Source organism: Hippopotamus amphibius, chromosome 2, assembly GCF_030028045.1.
Source record: "Hippopotamus amphibius kiboko isolate mHipAmp2 chromosome 2, mHipAmp2.hap2, whole genome shotgun sequence".
NCBI lineage: Eukaryota > Metazoa > Chordata > Mammalia > Artiodactyla > Hippopotamidae > Hippopotamus > Hippopotamus amphibius.
In genome coordinates, this window is record NC_080187.1 from 140469077 (window position 1) to 140484955 (window position 15879).

The 15879-nt window shown below is 39.0% G+C and overlaps 1 protein-coding gene and 1 non-coding gene across 2 annotated transcripts in view; one reads left to right on the forward strand and one right to left on the reverse strand.

The window, feature by feature from the left end:
- AGBL1 (AGBL carboxypeptidase 1) overlaps positions 1-15879 on the forward strand; it is a 746106-nt gene that overhangs the window by 525013 nt on the left and 205214 nt on the right. The window contains exon 22 of the mRNA XM_057720719.1: positions 11207-11370. Coding sequence (XP_057576702.1) covers positions 11207-11370 — 164 coding nt within the window. The remainder of the gene's footprint in view (positions 1-11206; positions 11371-15879) is intronic.
- Positions 7129-7235, reverse strand: LOC130847271 (U6 spliceosomal RNA). Its single transcript, XR_009052052.1, has one exon. It is a non-coding gene; the product is annotated as a U6 spliceosomal RNA (small nuclear RNA).

Consider the following 15879-nt stretch of genomic DNA (forward strand, 5'->3'; position numbering starts at 1 on the left):
TTTCTGACTTACTTCACTATGTATGACAGATTCTATCTATCCACCTCATTACATATAGCTCCATCTCATCCCTTTTTATAGCTGAGTAATATTCCATTGTATATATATGCCACATCTTCTGTATCCATTCATTTGTTGATGGGCATTTCGGTTGCTTCCATGTCCTGGCTATTGTAAAGAGTGCTGCAATAAACATTATGGTACAAGTTTCTTTTGGGATTATGGTTTTCTTTGGGTATATGCCCAGGAGTGGGATTACTGGATCATATGGTAGTTCTATGTGTAGTTTTTTAAGGAACCTCCAAATTGTTTTCCATAGTGGCTGTACCAACTTACAGTCCCACCAACAGTGCAGGAGAGTTCCCTTTTCTCCACACCCTCTCCAACATTTGTTGTTTCCAGACTTTGTGATGATGGCCATTCTGATTGGTGTGAGGTGATACCTCATTGTGGCTTTGACTTGCATTTCTCTGATGATGAGTGATGTTGAGCATCTTTTCATGTGTTTGTTGGCCATCTGTATGTCTTCTTTGGAGAAGTGTCTATTTAGGTCTTCTGCCCATTTGTGGATTGGGTTATTTGCTTTTTTGGTATGAAGCTGCATGAGCTGCTTGTATATTTTGGAGGTTAATCCTTTGTCCGTTGTTTCATAGGCAATTATTTTTTCCCATTCTGAGGGTTGCCTTCTAGTCTTGTTTATGGTTTCTTTTGCTGTACAAAAGCTTTTAAGTTTCATGAGGTCCCATTCGTTTATTCTTGATTTTATTTCCCTGATTCTAGGAGGTGGGTCAAAAAGGACGTTGCTTTGATGGATGTCATAGAGTGTTCTGCCTATGTTTTCCTCTAGGAGTTTGATAGTGTCTGGCCTTACATGTAGGTCTTTAATCCATTTGGAGTTTATTTTTGTGTATGGTGTTAGGAAGTGTTCTAAGTTCATTCTTTTACATGTTGCTGTCCAATTTTCCCAGCACCACTTATTGAAGAGGCTGTCTTTTTTCCATTGTATACTCGTGCCTCCTTTGTCAAAGAGAAGGTGCCCATATGTGTTTGGGCTTACTTCTGAGTTCTCTATTCTATTCCATTGATCTTCCTTTCTATTTTTGTGCCAGTACCATACTGTCTTGATCACTATGGCCTTGTAGTATAGTTTGAAGTCAGGAAGCCTGATTCCACCCACTCTATTTTTCCTTCTCAAGATTGCTTTGGCTATTCGGGGTCTTTTGCGTTTCCATACAAATCGTAAGATTTCTTGCTCTAGTTCTGTGAAAAATGCCATTGGTAATTTGATCGGGATTGCATTGAATCTGTAAATTGCTTTGGGTAGTACAGTCATTTTCATGATGTTGATTCTTCCCATCCAGGAACATGGTATGTCCCTCCACCTGTTTGTGTCATCTTTGATTTCTTTCATCAATGTCTTAAAGTTTTCTGCATACAGATCTTTTGCCTCCTTAGGCAGGTTTATTCCTAGGTATTTTATTCTTTTTGTTGCAATGGTGAATGGGAGAGTTTCCTTCATTTCTCTTTCTGCTCTTCCGTTGTTAGTGTATAGGAATGCAAGAGATTTCTGTGCATTAATTTTGTATCCTGCTACTTTACTAAACTCATCAATTAGTGCTAGCAGTTTTCTGGTAGAGTCTTTAGGGTTTTCTATATATAATATCATGTCATCTGCAAAGAGTGACAATTTTACTTCTTCTTTTCCAATTTGGATTCCTTTTATTTCTTTTTCTTCTCTGATTGCTGTGGCTAACACTTCCAAAACTATGTTGAATAACAGCGGTGAGAGTGGACACCCTTGTCTTGTTCCTGTTCTTAGAGGGAATTCTTCCAGTTTTTCTCCATTGAGAACGATGTTGGCTTTTGGTTTGTCATATATGGCTTTTATTATGTTGAGGTAATTTCCTTCTATGCCCATTTTCTGGAGAGCTTTTATCATAAATGGGTGTTGAACTTTGTCAAAAGCTTTTTCTGCATCTATTGAAATGATCATATGGTTTTTATCCTTCAATTTGTTGATATGATGTATCACGTTGATTGATTTGCGTATATTGAAGAATCCTTGCATCCCAGGGATAAACCCCACTTGATCGTGGTGTATGATTTTTTTAATGTGCTGTTGCAGTCTGTTAGCTAGTATTTTGTTGAGGATTTTTGCATCTATATTCATCAGTGATATTGGTCTGTAGTTTTCTTTTTTTGTGACATCTTTGCCTGGTTTTGGTATCAGGGTGATGGTAGCCTCGTAGAATGAGTTTGGGAGTGCTCCACCTTCTGCCATATTTTGGAAGAGTTTGAGAAGGATAGGTGTTAACTCTTCTCGAAATGTTTGATAGAATTCGCCTGTGAATCCATCTGGTCCTGGGCTTTTGTGTGTTGGGAGATTTTTAATCACTGCCTCAATTTCCGTACTTGTGATTGGTCTGTTCATGGTTTCTATTTCTTCCTGGTTCAGTCTTGGAAGATTGTATTTTTCTAAGAATGTATCCATTTCTTCCAGGTTATCCAATTGATTGGCATATAGTTGCTTGTAGTAGTCTCTCATGATGTTTTGTATTTCTGAGGTGTCCGTTGTGACTTCTCCTTTTTCATTTCTAATTCTGTTGATTTGCATCTTCTCCCTTTTTTTCTTGATGAGTCTGGCTAATGGTTTATCAATTTTGTTAATCTTCTCAAAGAACCAGCTTTTAGTTTCATTTATTTTTCTTATGGTTTCTTTCCTTTCTTTTTCATTTATTTCTGCTCTGATCTTTATGATTTCTTTCCTTCTGCTCACTTTGGGGTTTCTTTGTTCTTCTTTCTCTAGTTGTTTGAGGTGTAAGGTTAGGTTGTTTATTCGATCATTTTCTTGTTTCTTAAGGTAGGACTGTATTGCTATAAAATTCCCTCTTAGAACTGCTTTTGCTGCGTCCCATAGGTTTTGGGTTGTTGTGTTTTCGTTGTCATTTGTTTCTAGATATTTTTTGATTTCCTCTTTGATTTCTATAGTGATTCCTTGGTTGTTTAAGAGTGAATTGTTTAGCCTCCATGTGTTTGTATTTTTTGCAGTTTTTTTCCTGTAATTGATATCTAGTCTCATGGCGTTGTGGTCTGAGAAGATGCTTGATATGATTTCAATTTTCTTGAATTTGCTGAGGTTTGATTTGTGACCCAAGATGTGATCTATCCTGGAAAATGTTCCATGTGCACTTGAGAAGAAAGTGTAGTCTGTCATTTTTGGATGGAATGTCCTATAAATATCAATGAAGTCGAGATGGTCTAATGTGTCATTTAAAGCTTGTGTGTCTTTATTGATTTTCTGTTTGGATGATCTGTCCATTGATGTAAGTGGGGTGTTCAAGTCTCCCACTATTATTGTGTTCCTGTCGATGTCCCCTTTTATGGCTGTTAGCATTTGCCTTATGTATTGAGGTGCTCCTATGTTGGGGGCATAGATATTTACCATTGTGATATGTTCTTCTTGGATGGATCCCTTGATCATTATGTAGTGCCCTTCCTTGTCTCTTTTAATAGTCTTTACTTTCAAGTCTAATTTGTCTGATATGAGTATTGCTACTCCAGCTTTCTTTTGACTTCCATTTGCATGGAATATCTTTTTCCATCCCTTCACTTTCAGTCTATATGTATCCCTTGGTCTGAAGTGGGTTTCTTGTAGGCAGCATATAGAAGGGTCTTGTTTTTGTATCCATTCAGCCAGTCTGTGTCTTTTGGTGGGAGCATTTAATCCATTTACATTTAAAGTGATTATTGACATGTGTGTTCCAATTACCATTTTCTGAATTGTTTTGGGTTTGTATTTGTAGGTGTTTTCCTTTTCTTGTGTTTCCTACTTAGAGAAGTTCCTTTAGCACTTGTTGTAAGGCTGGTTTGGTGGTGCTGAATTCTCTTAACTTTTGCTTGTCTGGAAAGCTTTTGATTTCTCCCTCAAATCTGAATGAGATTCTTGCTGGGTAGAGTATTCTTGGCTGTAGGTTTCTCTGTTTCAGGACTTTCAGTATATCCTGCCATTCCCTTCTGGCCTGCAGAGTTTCTGTAGAAAGGTCAGCTGTTATCCTGATGGGTTTTCCCTTATATGTTGTTTGTTGCTTTTCTCTTGCTGCTTTTAATATTTTTTCTTTGTGTTTAATTGTCATTAGTTTGATTAATAGGTGTCTTGGTGTATTTCTCCTTGGGTTTATTCTGTATGGGACTCTCTGTGCTTCTTGGACTTGGTTCATTATTTCCTTTCCCATGTTGGGGAAGTTTTCCACTAGAACCTCTTCAAATATTTTCTCAGACCCTTTCTTGTTTTCTTCTTCTTCTGGGATGCCTATAATTCGAATGTTGGTACGTTTAAGGTTATCACTGAGTTCTCTGAGGCTGTCTTCTAGTCTTTTTACTTTTTTTTCTTTTTCCTGCTCTGTGGTGTTTATTTCTCCCATTCTATCTTCCAACTCACTTATTCGTTCTTCTGCCTCAGTCATTCTGCTGGTTATAGCATCTAGAGTATTTTTAATTTCAGTTATTTTGTTATCCATTGCTGTTTGTTTTTCTGAGTTCTTATGAACTGTTTCTTGTACTTTCTCTATTTTGTTATCGAGATTTTGTATCATTTTTACTATCATTACTCTAAATTCTTTTTCAGGCATTTTTCCTATTTCCTCCTCATTTATTTGGTCTTGTGGGTTTTTTTCCTGCTCCTTTGCCTGCATGGGGTTTCTTTGTTTCCTCATGGTTGTCCAAGCTTTTGGGGTTGCTTGTCCTGGTGATAGAGGTGTTTATAGAAGACTGTCCAAGCCTCAGACTAATGTCCAAGTATTGGATTAAACGAATATTCAGTCTAGGAAACACATACATGTATAAGACACACAATTATTGAATCCATTAGGACATAAGGCTCTAGAAAGACCTGACAGAACCCCAGTGTGCTATCAGATATTCAAAGAGAAACCCAGCAGAAATTGACAACTGAAACAGAACAAATCAGAGACAAAAGCAAAAGCAAACAAACAACAAATAACACCCTACACATACAAACATCAATCCAGGGAGATTTTGTAAGCTAGGATCAAATATAGAAATGAGCTGGAGTACCACCAGAGAGAATGGAGATTCTCAGAATGTAATTAGACAACTGTACTAAGAACTAAGATAAAGACAAAAGCCTATTATTAATACCAAGGCAGTGCATCATCTGGAGAATAGAGCAAGGAGTCTGAGCAGACCGATAGTGTTGCTTATAAGTATGTTAAGATAAAATACACTTAAAATGGCTGGAAGAAAGGGGAACAGAAGAGCGTAATGTGGTTGGAAATATGCAAAGAAAAAGAAAGGAATAGAAGTGTATAAAAGAAAGGGATGAAAGGAAAGTATGAAAGATATTTTGTCCGTACTACCAAAAACTTAGCTAGATATAGAAGTATATAAAAAGGCAAAAAAAAAAAAAAAAAAAAAAGAATAAAAAATATCCTTAAAAATTTATGTTGTAAAACTTGTAGATCCCTTAGGGCTAAGATCGTATTTAATAAATCAAAAAAAAAAAAAAGAAAAAGAGAGAGAAAGAAAAAAAAAAATCCAGAACTGATCCCAGAATGGACCAGTTCAATAGGTATTGATACTACTATTTCTGTGTCCTTAGCGTCTCAGCTGTAAGTGTCCTTCTCCTTGCCTTGGGTTTTTTTTTTTGCGTTATTCTGTGACCAGCAGAGGTTCCTTTATTGTTCGTCTGTAAGCCTCGGTGTGTGGGGAGGGAGAGGGTACAATAGTGGCTCCTTCTCCTGGGAGTGAGTGAGCAGTGGCGCACTGTTGTTTCAGTCAGGCTTGGAGGTGCCTGTTGCAGAGGGCGCTGGTGGCTCAGGCGTACACAGAAAGTCTTAGAGTTGGGCCTCTCTCGGGGTTTTTTCTTTTTGATGCTGGTTTTTTTTTTTTCTCTCGGTAGCCTCCCTGCTGCTGGCGTTGCAAGGAGTTTTAATCTAGCCCCGCCCGAGCGCCTGAGGGTGCTTGTTATCCCTGAGTGCCTTAGGTGGCCCGCAGGGTGTCTCTCCACTGCCTGTTGCAGAGGCACCGAAAGAGAGGGAGAGGCTATGCACGCGGCTCCTCCCCCCCGCCCGGGAGCCTGCAGCCTCCAGCCGCCATCATGGCCGGGCAGCTCTCAGGGACCGGCACTCCTCTCCGCGGACCTCCTCCCTCCTGTCCTCTCGGTCTGTCCCCCTACCGGCAACAATATTTCTCCCCCTGAACCAGCTCTCCGGTTCCCACGCTCCCGCTCCTGGACCCTCCGTTCAGCCGCAGATCGATGTCTCGGTCCGGGAACGCTGAGCTGCGCTGCGGACCCTCTGTATGTTTCTCACTCCCTCCCGTCTGCCACAGCTCTGCTGCTTCACCCTCTTTGAGCCCTCGTAGATGCCTCCCTACCGGCTATGTCGGGCTCCCCGCCGCCCTTTCTGGTGTCCGAGGTCGTCTGCTGGTGTTCAGCTGGTTCTCTGTGGGAATGACTGCGTCCTTCCGTGCATTCCCAATGCATCTGTGGAGAGGGATGCACTCCACGTCTCTCTACTTCGCCGCCATCTTTTTCTCCTCCGACATTTTTCTAGAACTAATGAAAGACACCAATTACACTGAATTACACATAAAAGAAATAAATCTAAATGTACTTCAGAATATAAAAGATAGACGATCTTACAACTGCTAAATGGAATTACAATAGTTTATTGGCATACTACATATAGCTTTTTAAACATTTTTCTAGGGAGCAATTTTAAAAGGTATTTTGTATGTGGATGTTTTATTGATATTATAACCCCCCCAGATGTTTGTGTATTACTGTCAAATCATAGCAATAGTGTCTGAAAGTGCATGTGAGGGATTTTTTTTTATGGCTTTGTTTTTAGCTTTTTATTTTATATTGGAGTATAGCTGCTTAACAGTGTTGTGTTAGTTTCAGGTGTACAGCAAAGTGATTCAGTTATACATATACATGCATCTATTCTTTTTCCAATTCTTTTCCCATTTAGGTTGTTACATAATATTGAGTAGAGTTCCCTGTACTATACAGTAGATCCTTGTTAGTTATCTATTTTAAATATAGCAATATATACATGTCAGTCCCAAACTCCCTATCACTTCCCCCCACCCTTCCCCCTAGTAGAGTAAAATACGGAATGCTTCATGCATTTGTATGTCATCCTTGTGCAGGGGCCAAGCTAATCTTCTCTGTGTTGTTCTAATTTTAGTATATATGCTGCTGAAGTGAGCACAAGGGATTTTCATTTCTAAATCTTCACCAGAAATCACATCATTATGTGCCTTGTATTTTGCTTTCCAGACCTATCAGTAAATCATAAACATATTCCATGTTGTTATAATTATCATTTTAGTAACTTCATTATATCTCATAAAATTTATTCCATTGTAGTGGTCTTAGTTATTTTTTCTTTATTATTTAGACTTTATTTTCTCTCAAATTTTAATTATTATATTATATAATAGTTATATTATATATAACTTTTATTATATACACTTTGTACATATGGCTTCACTTTTATTTAGAATCAGTTCCTTAGGAAAATTTCCCAGAAGTGATATTATCGTGTCAAATAGTCATTGTATTTTGGTATGTGCCAGCTCTTATCATGAGTCATCACTAAATATTATAAATTTGAATATATATATCTACCAATTTACTGGGTGTAAGAGGCATTTTTATTTAGAAAATAAAATAGAATATTTTCCCATGTTTGTTTTTTAATTGTTTTTCCTCTTTTGCTCACCAATTATCAGTATTCATGCTTTGTAAACTTATCTTTTGTGGATTCTGTGTTTGTCTTACCAATATGTAATTTTCTGTGATAACACAAATATTAAAATGAGTAATTTTCTATAATAATACAAATATTCTTCCCATATTGATATTTAAAAATTATGTGAGGATGAGGTTAGTAGCCAGTTCCGGGGCCAAATGTACTTATGAATTTGACTTATTTTGCGGTAGATTATCAAGAAAATTTTATATATATATATATAAATAGATTTGTACCAGTGAGTTTTGCTTACCAATGTGATGAAAACATAGGGACCTATACTTTCTAGCAGCACTTGGTATCTAAATATTGGTGTGACAGACATTGTTGGCTCACCCAACGCTTGCTTCTAACACTCTTCTGTCTCACATGTCTCTATTAAAAAGGATGAATAAACTAAAATATTCAGTTACCAGACCATTGTAAAGCTGGAGTTTGCTTTATTACATAGTTCTGGCCAATAAAGTGTAAGGAAGAGTATGCCGTCACTTCTTTCCCCCCACTTTCTCTTTCTCTTCCTTGAATAATGATGTGCTAGGTAGAGCTACAGCACTCACCTTGCAGTCATGATGAGAAAGCCAGGAGAATGGCAGATAAAGTGACCCTGATTTTGTTAAGACACTGAAATAATGCCATGAACTTCATATCCACCAAAACTTATGCAAAAAATAAAGCTCCATTTATGTTTAAGCCACTATAGTCAGGCTGTGAAAAACAAATCCTAATTAACACAACTAAACTGGGGGAGAGGGAAATTGGGTCTCTACTTTATTAACATGCACTTTTAAACTAACCCAAAGCCAGATTTTATTTATAAACCTGCTGCTGTGAGTACATGGTGACTGACCAAAGTAGATAAGAGAATTTCTAAATTTTATCTCCCTGTTTCCCCAAACACATCCAGGGAGTGAATGCATCTCCTGGAGCAAAAATAAAACAAGAATTTAAAAAATACGCATGACATTTAACAATGGGAGAATGTAATTCAAAGGCATTCCTGTATTTGCTACCTAGAGAAATGAAGTTTCACTTAACAAATACAGTAAGTATCCAAGAGACACTCCATCCATGCCTCTCTATATCCACCCATTTATAGCCATTACTTATCCATTTTTAATATATGGAGGATATGCCAGATGACACACTCTGTGTTCCATGCCAGGGACTGTAAAACAGCAGATACTGCTCAGTCCTTGCCTTTGAGGATTTCACTCCAGGCTGGGTGTGGGAGGTAAGAGGAGGCCATTTGGATAAACAAATGTTTTTGATACTGCGTGAGTGTAAAAAGCATAGAGTACTGAAGTGAGATTCACAGTAGAGGGCTAAATAGAGTAAGTGTAACCCAAGACCCCACAGTCAATAAATGATATAAGTTCCTTTATTCTAGGTCTTCTGAACTAGTCATTTCATGATACCACGATTGGCTGAAATAAAAGAACCAATATCTGAGATATGGGACTATTTTTACGTTCTAAAAATGCTATCATTTTGTCTGAAGTTGGCTTGTATGAAGGAATTGCCTCTGACCTATCAATATGGTGCATACTGTAAGATTTATTTCCCCAAGGACTCTTGCTTCTTTTGGCCTGTTATCTGTTCGGCGGGATGCTGGGGTAACATCTGTGTATCAGGGGTTTTGCCTGTCCTGAGGGGCAGGACAGAACTTGTTCATTTCTCCTCCTTTACTCCCCTTTGCCACAAGCAGGTGGTTTGTGGATTTCACTCCGGAGGTGTGGGAGATCAGAGGAGGCCTCCTTTTTCTCATCCAGGAGGAGGGTGTGACCCGCCAGCCATTCTAGAATGAAGGCAAGCAGCCGGAAAATGGGTGGAGGAAAAGTATCCAACCTCAGAGCTGTAGCACATGGAAAGAGACTGAGATTTTTCTCTCTGTAAAAAGTGAGCTTTTCGATTGACTTAAGGAAAATAACTTGTTAAACATCTGTCTTTCCCTCCCACTGCTGTTGTTTACAGAGGAACAGACTTCCCTTAACTCTGAAATAATGTCTTTCTTCTTTAAGAAAACAGGTGTCCAAACATGCAGTAAATCACATTTTTAAACAGCTGAAATAAACTTGAGGACTTTACGCATTTCTTTATCCTTTTACCAACAAATTCTTTTGTTATACAGTTTTCTGGCTCCGAACTTTGTTTTTCCTTGGGGCACTTGACCAATCTTTTAAAATTTTTACTATCACATTCCTTCTCCATCACTATTCGTTGGATGGAAAATCTATTTTTAAAAATAGAATATTCAACTATTGATTTTTTTTTCATCTGAGTGAAGTGTATTTTATAAACATGAAGACCTCAGGACCACAATGAATTCTGTCAAATTAAATATCTTTATAGGAAGAAGGAAAGAAAAATTGAGCTAATATTGATCAATATTGTGGAGACTTTGAAATATATTCCTTATCAAGACTTATCTAAGTATATGGAGGGAAGAATTATAATCCCTTTTATGGATGAGAAAATCAAGGCAAATGGAGTTTATATACCTAAGATCACACAGTCAGAAAATAATAAAACCAGGATTCAAATCTAATTTTTACCTAACTTCAAAAACCATGCACTTTCTACCTCACCGTGTAATAGAATTCCTCCTAGTATACGTACAGCAATTTGTCGAGTAGTTAAGTCAGAATCGATTTGTGAGTCTCTATTACTTACTAGCTGGGAGGCCAAGGATAAAGTATCAGTTCTATGGGTCTAAATCCCCTTCTCTGTGAAATGGATACAATAACAATATCTACATCACAGGACTTTGTTAAGGATTCACTGAGTTAATGCTTGTAAAAGGGCTCAGAACAGTACTGGCACATGGTAAATATTCAATAAAGTTGTTGGTTAATTGTTACTATTACCTGTTACTTCGTAGCATAGAGTACACATCATGACTTTGCTTTCATGCATTATCTTAGTACAGCTGAAGAGGTGGTTCTAAATAAATGGTGAAATTTTTGTTTTTTTTTAAGTTTTAATGTTTGCATATGAAAGATCTCCCTCATTCTTCACTGGTTGGTAAATTTAGGGGAGAGAAATGATATCTCTTAGTGAGATTGTTTACAAACTTTTGTTTCAGCTGTGAAACCCTTTAGTAAAATACAGATAGAAGCACTGCTGTTTATCTAAAGTGGGGGAAGGTGACCCCTGGATCTCCACATACCCTCCTGCCCTTTAGTACCCCTACCCGCTCATTATTGTCTTGGGGGTACTTCTGGGAAACCCTGAAGGTTGATGTAATGCAGACTGAGAGCCACTAATCCACCAAGCACACCACCAAACACCCTGGACAGTGACCAGTAAATACTATTCATTCATCATTTCTGTGACAGGCATATGTCCAGGAGTCCTTCCTCCTAATCTCAGAATGTCTTCACTCCATTTCCATCCTATACTCACTGTTGATTACTGTGTCTAACTGACAGGGTCTGCAGTTTGGTGTCAGTGAACTGGAGGAGATGGGAGCCATGTTCTGCTTGGGCCTCCTCATCTTGGAACTCAAGTCTGTAAGCTGCAGCCATCAGCTCCTGACCCGCGCAGCAGCTCTACTGAATGCCGAGGAGGAGTCTCTGGACCACCATCTCCAGCGGTAAGTTGCTCGCTATTTGAACCTTTGTGTTTCCGTTGGAGAATAGCTCAGAGATGAAAGTCAAGGGGACCTATGGGTCTTTGACAAAGAGAAAATACGGAGAAGCTGCCAAATGCAGGTAGGGCAGTCATGCTTCACTGGAACAAGACTCGGGGCATCCTTACTTCCTGCTGAAGACAAGGAGGATGATGCTTACTTGTACGTAAATGCACATATAAAGCTACATACATTTATAAGTATGTATTTTTATTAAGTTTTGCTTATGGCAAAGAAGATGCAGCTTAGTGAAACATATGCCCATTTACTTATGCTTATGTTTGCCAGTTGTGTGTTTATATGTATACAGATATCATTTTGGAGTCATTAATCAGCTAATAAAAAAAGTCAGTCTCACTGCTAATATCCAGGCACTTGGGGACAAGAAATGTTTTAATCTTCACGTTCTGAAAAAGCAATGTTCTGTCTCAAATACATGGTGGTGATAAACACATTGTCCCAGAGAACCTGACTCACAGCCATGGCAGGGAAAGGAACCTCTGAGAATGGTGAGGATCTTTAATGAATCAGGAGAGGGGGAACTGTTACCCACACAAGCCCTTTTGATGCCCTATACAGGAGACATTTTCAGGGGGCAAGAAGGGAAGATATAAAAGCCATGGGAAAGAAGAGAGTATCAAGAAATGTCAGAGGACTCAAAGAAGACTAAGTCATTGTCCACATTTTGAGCAAAGGAATGGAGGTGGGGATTGAGCTGTTGGGGGGAGGAAGTGCCTGCCAGTAGATGAGGAAGCATCTTGTCATGTTCATGTCCAAAGGCAGAGAGAAAACTGTTTATCCCGGGGGCTCCTATTTCCAGCTAATTTTCATTCATTTTCCTCCTGCCACTGTTCGGCTGCTGTTCCAGTGTGACTTCTCACCAAATGGCCAGTCAAGCCTAGAAAGATCTAGCAGTGTAAATTAATACTGCTTTGGAAGGCACTGGTTTCTCTGAGACTTAATTACCTAAGTGCAGTAATTAACTTGCTCATCAGATGATGCTATAGATCGTAGACTATGGGGACTTAAGTAAACTTAGGCCTCCTCCCCGCCTAGAGACACCGGACGCCGATTTCTTTTGTTTTGACATCACAACCACTTCTGTCTGCCCCTGCTCCTTCAGCACCCCTCAGCGCCTGAAGGCTTGGCGTGTATGGCATTGTGGTTGGTATTTCAGCTTTTCCCTCTGACAGCAAGTGCTTCCATCTGCCAGGATATATATTTCAACTTGTCTTTTCATCTTTGCTTTTGCTAAGCTATCTTGGGTGCAGGCATGCTTGTGTTTTCTTTCTTTCTTTCTTTCCATCTTTACACCCCCTCCTTCCCCCCCCTCCCGCCCCCGCTCATTGAGGGAAGATTGAGCAGACCTGGCATTGCTTGCGCTCCCTGAATTGATCGTGTCCGTCTGTTTGATCCAGTGCAGTGAGGATTAGTTGCCTGTAAACTGGAACAAGAAGAAATCTGTCAAAGAAGTGCCTTTTCTAATTCAAGTCTAAAGAATTTGGTGTCAGGATCCAAATGCAGTAGCTGCCGTGTGGGTTATCATAAGAACATAGTATTACCTGCCCTCCATGCCATCCCACACAACTGACCAGTAATTTTTCAGTTGCAACCAGTCCAGGGATACTGAGGGTTGAAATCTTCCCATGACCTCTGACCCTTCTTAGGTGGGTGCAGCTTCTTAAGGCCAGGCTACCTGCAATAGGATGTGATTAATCTGTATGTTTTGAAAAGATTTCAATTAAATGTGAGAGGCATAGATTTTGGTGGAGAGCAGCAAGATAAAAACTGCCTATTTCACCCAAACATTTGTATCATAATATATTTTTTCTACTCATGGAGGCAGTTGATCAAAACAAATTATGGTTCCTGCCCAAAGGACCTGAGAACTACGTGGCTGAGAGGGAAATTATGCTGAAAATGTCTTGACCCAGAAAATATTCCAGGCAGTAAGTGTATATTCATTAAAGGATGGCAGAGGAAAACTTAATAACATGATATTTATTGGTTTGAAACCAGCAGCAAGCTGTTTGAGTGCCTTTGATTCGTTTCTGATGAATAGAACTAAATCATGAGATATGATAATCAGCAGTGTGAATCCGAGGAATTGTGTTAGCAACAGGGTTCTTATTATAATACAGAGGGTGTAACTAATGTTTGTCAGTACAATTCTCCGTAGGCTTTAAAGAGGAGACCTCTGCTACCTCCCCACCCCACTCCCCAATCCTGCCTCTTTTCCTTGGGTGTGTTGGCTTTATTTGACATAACAGGGCTATGTACTTCAAGAAGATTCTTCTTTGCTTGCACAGAAGGAAATACTAGAGAAAAAAGGGGAGTTCTGCTCTGAAAGTCTGCCTTAAAGACATGCGAGCACATGTTATTTTGAGGGTGCCTCAGACAACATTAACCCCTGGGAGCGATCTACTGGGAAGATAAAGCCTGGCTGTATGCCATGGACATCATGTTTTTTGACTATAGGTTTCATGCCTCATTTACCACGAAAACAATTAGAGCATAGTCATCATCCACAGAGCATCTCACCATTTCTCATGAGCAGAGAAAGGGCAGAATGGTGGATGTCTGCCCAGTGGCTGAAGCTGAAAATGAAGTACATGCACGCCTTGTTTTGGTTTTTCCTCTACAGCTCTCTTCTTCCCGGTTGCTCATTTAAGAAATGTCTGCAGACTCATTAAGGCATCTTTGGATCTTCTTGCCTTTCCTCTTTCTTTCTCCTTCCTATCAATCTCAACCCTGGAAATAATCATATGTGCACTGCAGGAATCCTAAGCTGCTTCTTCAGGAGGGGCCATTTATCCGTTGTGACAGGTCTTTTGCAAAGTCATTTAACAGTTTTGCCAAGTCAGCCGCTATTCATCTCGATTTGTGTCCTCCATTGCCTCTCGCTCTTCCGCTCAGCTCTCCTCTCTCCATTTGTCCTTCCATTAATAGCGACAGAAAGCTCAGAGTTTCTGAGCTGAGCCTTAGCAATAGCTTAATATCTTGCCCATTCTCCAAATTACAGTCCCATTGCGTTAACCGGGGCTCCGCTTAGCATCAAGATAAATTAGTTTAATCCTCTCTTTAGTTTGATGAAACAACACGGAGAAAATAAAAATCCTTCATAGACTTCAGAAAACCCAATTATACTTTTTAATAATTAAAGACACTTGATTTTCATTTAAAACATATACAGTTTTGTCTTTCTGAATAAGAAAATATAATTTGGAAATCAAACAACAAAAACACGACCCTACTCCTATCTTCAATCACCCATAATCCAACTACCTATAGATAACCATTGTCAACATGTTGGTGTAATTAGATGACTTTTTCACCTATGAATAAATAGATACAAAAAAAAAAATCAACAACAATGTATAGGAGTTCCTTTCCTTGCGAATTTATACACACTTTTTACAAAATAGACATTACTTTTAAGAGAACTTTTAGTTCACAAGATTGGGAGGAAGGTACAGGATTTTCCATATGCACCCTGCCCCCACACGTGCATAGCCTCCCCCACTAGCAACATCCTCTAACAGAGAGGTACACTTGTGACAACTGATGAACTGACATTGACATTATTACCCAAAGTCCAGAGTTTTCACTCATGGGGTTACACACGTAATGGGTTTGGACAAATGTAAAATGACCTGTATCCATCGTTGTAGTCTCATACAGGGTAGTTCCGCTGCCCTAAAAATCCTCTGTGCTCTCTCTATTCATCCCTTCCTCTCCGCTAACTAACCTCTGTCAACCATTGACCATTTTACTGTCTCCGTAGTTTTGCCTTTTCCAAAATGTTCTATAGTTGGAAACATACAGTATGTAGCCTTTACATATTGGCTGTTTATCTCTTAGAGATATATATTTTTTTCATCCATGTCTTTTCATAGCTTGATAGCTCATTTCTTTTTAGCACTAAATAATACTCCATTGTCAGGATGTATCCCAGTTTATTCATCTATCCACCTCCTGAAGGACGTCTTGGTTGCTTCCAAGTTTGGGCAATTGTGAATAAAACTGCTACAAACATCTGTGTGCAGGTTTTTGTGTGGACATAAGTGTTCAACTCCTTTGGAGAAATACCAAGAGCATGATTGCTGGCTTGTATGGTAAGAGTATGTTTACTTTTGTAAGAAACTGTCAAAGTGGCTGTACCATTTTGCATTCACACCAGCAATGAATGAGAGTTCATGTTGTTCTGCATCCTTGTCAGCATTTGGTGCGGTCAGGCTTCTGGATTATGGCCATTCCAGTAGGTGTGTAGTATATCTCATTGTGGTTTTAATTTGCATTTCCCTGATGACATAGAGTATGGAGCATGTTTTCATATGCTCATTTGCCATATATCTTATTTAGTGAGGTGTGTTTTAAGGTTGTTGACCCATTGTTTAATCAAGTTGTTTTCTTCTTTTGAATTTGAAGAGTTATTTGTGTATTTTGGGTAACATCTTTTATCAGACGTGTTTT